The sequence below is a fragment of the Geospiza fortis genome, unplaced genomic scaffold, assembly GCF_000277835.1.
Source record: "Geospiza fortis unplaced genomic scaffold, GeoFor_1.0 scaffold538, whole genome shotgun sequence".
NCBI lineage: Eukaryota > Metazoa > Chordata > Aves > Passeriformes > Thraupidae > Geospiza > Geospiza fortis.
The window spans coordinates 3,606,103-3,612,424 of record NW_005054368.1 but is presented as its reverse complement, the minus strand read 5'-3'; the positions used below and the strand labels follow the sequence as shown (position 1 = coordinate 3,612,424).

The following is a 6,322-nucleotide window of genomic DNA, read 5'->3' as shown; positions in this document are numbered from 1 at the left end:
CGGGCATGGGGGCTCCTGCATCCCCCGGGGGGCTCTGAGGGGCAGCGGGGCTCTGAGGGGAGCGGGGCTCCTGCATCCCCCGGGGGGCTCTGAGGGGCAGCGGGGCTCTGAGGGGAGCGGGGCTCCCGCATCCCCCGGGGGGCTCTGAGGGGCAGCGGGGCTCCCGCATCCCACGGCCCGAGGCACCCGAGCCTGGCAAAGGTGTCCCCACGGTGCCACGGAGCACCGGGACATCCCCGGCTGCGCCCTGGGGACAGCTCGGTCCCCTCTGGCGTGGGGCAGCGGTGTTGCTTCAGGACATGTGCAACTCAAAAGGGCTCTGAGAATATCCACAATATTCCGTCGCAAAATGCAGACTGGGCTGGTGTCAAATAATGCACGAACCTCAGCTCTAGGGAGCTGGTCTGTTTGGTGATCAGGTGAGAAATGTTGCTTTTCCTTTTGGTGAATAAGGTGCAGGGAGCATTAAAAAAAAAATCTATGTTTCTTGCTTTTGTTGCTTTTCCTTCACCTGTTTTACTTTCTTGTTGACTAGAACCTGTTTTCATCTTCACAAGTGACAATAGGTGTGCCTTAAAAATACCTTTCTTCTTATTTGATACTTTTCTATTTAAAGTTACCCATAGGTCTTAAAATCTATGAGAAATAGTTGTCTTGGTCTCAATAGGATGCATGGAATTATTATGTTTCAGTAATTGAAAATTACTTTCACAATTAAGTAAATGATGCACTGGTATGAAATCTTCCTGATATCCTGAAACACGACTTTTTAGAGGTCCTAAAGTAATAAAATTTCTTTTCTATTTTGGTTCTTTTTTCCTTAATCCTGCTTATATCTTAGTGTAGGTAGGTTCAGAAAGCGATTTAAATGGATAATTTTATCACTTCAAATACTTCATTAGACGAAGTTCAGCAACTTTCCTCTAAGTCTCACTGCCCTCTACTGGCTGCACCACCTGCCCGCTGCTATTCCCTCTTTTCCTTTTATTTTTTTTGTCCTTGGGGTTTTTTAAAATATGGTTTTTTGTTGTTTGTTTGGGATTTTTGTTTGCTTGTTGGGGGTATTTCCTCCCCCCCTTACTTTTTTTTTTTTAATTTTTTTTTTAAGGTCAAATCCCATGCAAAAGCACGTGGTTAAAATCTGCTACAGCAGGATCTTGAGGTTGCTGGCAGGATGGTCTCCCTAAGGAGCCCTCAACTTAAGATTTCAATCTCCTTGAGCCAAAATAACCTTGCTGGGCTGAAGTCACACAGCAAAGCCTAATTTCCAAAGGCCTAAAGGGAAAAAAACATATATGTTGGGTTGGGATTTTCAGCACTGAGAGTTTATGTGTATAGTTGAAATATTGCTTTGACTTTCTTTCCCCTTTCCCTGAGTTTTGGAGAAAATGCTGGGTTACTATTTGTTTGTAAATAAAATATTTCAGCAATAATTTTGTAAATATGGTCCTATAATATATACTTATTTATGGATATTAATGTATAATTAGATGCTATTTTTCCCCTTAGATATTTAATAGTTTTCTCCTCTCCCCATTCTGTTCTACATACAAACAAATTCCGGTGCCTGAGTATTTGAATAATCTCATCTGCCTGAACAGATTTTTCGTGTGGGTGAAATCAGATGGAGGATTAAGGATTTGAGAGGGGCTATGAGAGTTCAACATCTTTGATAAACAAGTTGTTTAAATGAAACTTTCAGCTGTTTCTCCTTTCCAATCCTGTGACCCTCCATCACTGCAGAGTGATGGTGCATCCGACCCTCTTCCTTCTCCCTGACTAAGCCATTCCTTTATCCTGGAGCTGTTCAGTCCAGTGCAAGAGCTCAGGTTATTTTTAACCTTGCCTGGTCCCACGGAATGAAACATTCTGAATTCGGGTGAGTGTGACGGCAGCAGCGGGCACAGATGATCCCGAGCTTTTGTGCTGCTCCGAGGAGCTCGGTGTCTGTTTCAGCAGAGGGCAGCACACGGTGACACCGAATTATTGCGTCTCACTTGACCTTTGCAGTGACTCAGTGACTCCCACGCTTCTCCAGACAGGATAAATCTTGGAAATAATGAGGGGTTTGTCAGAAATCCTGGTTTTGCATATGCGTCTTGGTGGTAGAGTTCCCAGGTTTTGAATAGGCTCTAGCAGCGCTATTAAAAAAATAAAATAAGTTTTCACAGTCCTCAAGTTTTATTTTGTCAAAATGCCAGTTCCAGAGTGTTTTCTGAAGTTGTTCAGCTGGGCAAGAAGTGACTGAAGGTGAAAGTCAACAAGAATTAGATCAAATCCATTCTTTTTCGCTCATTCCTACTTGTGGGCACTTTTTTTTTCTTTATCAGAACTGTCATGATGTAGGGGTGAATGATAAGAAGAGGAGATAAATTAATGGGTATTTTAATGAAAAAAAGGAAAAGCTTTTAATCACCACAAGCAGAAGAAAGTGGGGCTGCTTTGCAGGTGGCCACATGCTGATCTCACCTGTTGGGTACAGAGAGGTTTCCAGTGGCTGCAAAAGGGGAGGTGCTGGGACCTGCTGGGCTTTGTTTCCACCCCATGGTATTCTCATCTGTACATTAAATTTAATCCTTTCCTACCTCTCATTGACCTTGTGAATGTAGCATTTTTTCTTTATTTTTTTTTCTTTAAAAGACTTTAGGTTGGAAAGGGCACTGGAGAAGTGAAGTGCTTTGTGAAATAGATCTAATTTCAGTGAAGGAAAGCTGCTTCAGCTTCTGTACTTTCCTTGATTTTTGAGTTTAGCAAATTTATTTGGTTGAGAGTGCAGCTGAGTTTTTTTTTCTTCTGAAGTAGCTCTCAGTGTTGGAGAATACTGTGTCACTACCAGCTAAAGTACTAAGAAAAAGGTTAGATTATAGGTAGGTGGCAGGTATATTGGAGTTAAAACTCAAAAGGTATCCTGACTCACTGATTTTCCAATATTTTTTCTTTAGGTCAATATAAAATAGGCTGCAGAGAGAGATCTTGGACTAAAATCTCCTTTTAGGATCAGCAGACTCGTTCCTTGTGACTGTGCTGTGTAACTCAGAGAGAAGGAACAGGATGTGGCTTTTCAAGATGAGTGTTTGATCCTGTCTGCTCTCCCTAACGTTTTAGATCTCAAAGTCTGCACCCCTTTTGAAAGTAAGGTGGTTTCTTTGTGTTTGTTCCACTTCAGCAAGGTACTCCTTCTCCTCTTCACAGTTTGCCCAATATTACACATATTTTTGTTTTCACCTATAAAATTTAAAACACACTTGTGTGGTCTAAAAAAAGTTTCAGGCATCATTATCTCCCAGGGCTTTCAGCTGTTGCTATAGAAGCCTAAATTCTCTTTGAGAGACCTTTCCAAGAGAAAGAAGTTGATACTGCAGGAAAGTTGTCATGGAAATATGCAGCAAAAAGAGAAAGGAAATCTCAGTTTGATGACTGTTACACAGGCTCAGCCAGCTTGGTGAAGTGGCTTCCTATCTGGAGATCTGCTTCTGCAGATTCTCTGGGTTGTGTTCCAGTGGATTGGAAAGCTGTAGACTCAAACCTAAAGAAATAAATGGTTTAACATTTGTATAACCAAACATACCTCTTCAACTCGGAGATCTTTATCCAGATTTGAGTTTCCAGGTGATGGCAGACCAGGAGATTCCCAGCAGCCTGGCTCTAACAGGGGATGGAGCTGTGGCACAGCCATTTCTTATATTTCTGGCAATGCCCACTCTGAATGGATTTATTGAAGTGCCACGATTGAAATGAGGCTTTCAGAACCAATTTTTAATTGACAAACTAAAAATAGTTTATTCTGCAAGCTTCACTGCCATTCTAGATTTGAACAGGAGTCCTTTGTGTCCAGCTAAATGATGGGATAAGCAAATCCCTCCCCAGAAATTTCTTATACCATCACCAAGCCTGGTTGGCTCCCTGGTTTCAAGCTTTTTGTGCCTTTCTTACTAAAGCCTTCTGATATCTAATGAATGTGATTATGAGTGAGCTGCCTTTAAATATCTATTACCAGAGTCACCATGGTAACTGCTGTAAGAATTTCTTGCTGGTAAAAGGTTTCCAGCTCCCTGAGATACGGCAGAGCAAAATGCTTAGGCTGTTGTTTTCACGGTTTGAATGAGATCAAAGAGGACAGAATAACATATTCCTGATTTCTGATAGCAGTGGATGGTAGTGGAACTGAAAGGAATAAGATTTATTCTGGAGCCTGTCCTCAGATCAGGGAATAGAGGACAGTTCCAGAGGCAGGGACAGCCCAGGCTTTCCTTGAGCAGCAGGCTCCTGCAGGAATTGAAGGTGTCACTCCCTCTGGCTGAGCCAACACTTGGCCCTTCTTTCAACACTGTCAGCAAGTGAACTAATTAACCCTAATGAAGGATGCAAAATTGTGATATTCTACCTGCCACAGGAGCAGGAAGGACTGCTGAGTGATTCAGTGGGGAGTAGAAAGAATTGACCTGGCTTGTGTGTTCTCTCTTCATTTCATGGTGTTCTCAAACTGCTCCGTTTTCCTCTTGGCCTTCAGCTGCTGTGTACCAGGGCAGTGGTGTTAGCTGGGCAATATTCAGAGTGACTTCCCTGCTGTCCTCATTTCCAAATCTTCCTCTTCCCTTCTTTCACATCTGCTTTCTCTCCTGAGTTCCTGTTGTGCAGCAAATCAATCCCTTGCTCTGTAATGACAGTTGTTCTATAGGCTTCCACATGACAGAGTCACTAATGTCCCTCATGCAAACTGTCACCTCAGGGGGTTGTTTTGCTTTCATTTATTTATTTACTTATGGTAAACAGGTCACAAACTCCATAGAGCACTTCTTCCTTTTCATGCAATCTGTTCTCTTGCTTCATTGCCCTCCTACTATAGGATCTGCTGGAGATTTTAAATTATCACTTGCTTTTATAGAAACATGGAAAACTGAGCACCTATTCCTGCTGCTTTCCCACTTCATTGCCTGTGCCTCCTGCTTCTGGGCATTTAGGGCTTTTGGTAAGGGAGGTTCTACTCTGGTGTGAGCTGTTTGGTGTGGCTGTGCTGCATGAGAAAATGAGACCTCGAGGAGAGGAGCAGTTTGCTTCCACTTTGTGTGTGGGGGAACTCTGGCACAGCAGAGTCAGCACGAGTGGCACTGAGCACGTTTGATGGGAAGATTGTGCCTGCAGGATGAGCTCATGCTGGTGAAGTGTTGATATTTGTCCTTACCTGCCCTGTAGGCAATGTGAGCCATGTGCCAAGACCTTTTTTGCTGAGTTTAAGGATGTTTCTAATTCATTTTAGTTACGAGGTTTATTGAGTGCCAGATTTGCACCGAGGATTTAAAATCTGAAGGGATTATGATCCCCAACCAAGAGATCCAATGAAATAATTTTGTAAGAAGTCTTGAAAGCCGAACCTGGCTCTCAGAATGGAATTTGCCTGCATTATACCCCTACTTGTTTCTTAATGGTTCCTCTGTAGCATTGTGGTTAATGCTGGGAGGGTCTCAGTGTTTGGGCACTTCAAATTTCAGCTGCTTGGTTCAATTTCTCAAGCCTGCTAAGCTGATTTAAAAGTTTAAACAGTAGCAAACATATTTGTTCCTACAAGCTGTCTAGAAGAAAGGAATTGTTGAACTTTAATTTAGATTCTCCCTTTTTTCTGAATTTGATTACATCATCAAAGCCAAATTTCCATGCTGAATTTCTGGGTGCCTCCTGATAACAGTGTGCATGTCTGTCAAAACTGCTGATTTAGATGGGAATTAAAACCGATGAGCACTGTAGACCCTTGCTAATTTGTGATATTTATTCAGTAATTTAGGTGCTTTCATTTCCTGACCTGTAAAATAGATGACTTAAGCTACTGTAATGATGAACCGATACTGATCGAGTGCCTGTAAAAGATGCAGAGAGGAAACCCGAGGTGGGCACTCCAGGGCATTGCCGTGTGGGGAATCAGATCTTGCCAAGAGCCTTATTTCTGCCATCCTGATCTGCATTAGAGGGCTCCTTCCTCTCCTGGGGCCGGAGCTCCTGGTGTTTCTGAGTTCCCTCTGTGGGTTTGTCCTGGTTTGGTTCCCGCTGGGCTCCCCGTGGGTCGGGGGCATCCCAGAGCTCCGCTCCCATTCCAGTTATCGGCACTTCCAGCGGGAATCCCTCCGAGACAAAGCCGACACCTCCGGTCTCTCATTTGCATCCCCCTGAAACGCAGCGAGAAGTTCAAAGCAGTGGGACATTGCTCCAGAATCCCGTCGGGGTTTTTAATTCCAAGGCAGCCTCCAGCACACATCTCCAGAGCTTCGCTTCGCTGTGCAGCTCCGCATTGGCAGTGATTTAATGGAATGTTTTTCTGTTCCGGGCTCCT

General features: G+C 43.5%; 1 protein-coding gene across 1 annotated transcript in view; it reads right to left on the bottom strand.

The window, feature by feature from the left end:
* The window catches only part of TIMM22 (translocase of inner mitochondrial membrane 22), a 9,367-nt gene extending 4,160 nt beyond the window's left edge, over positions 1–5,207 (bottom strand). The window contains exon 1 of the mRNA XM_005424490.1: positions 5,183–5,207. Coding sequence (XP_005424547.1) covers positions 5,183–5,207 — 25 coding nt within the window. The remainder of the gene's footprint in view (positions 1–5,182) is intronic.
* Between the last annotated feature and the right edge of the window lie 1,115 nt (positions 5,208–6,322).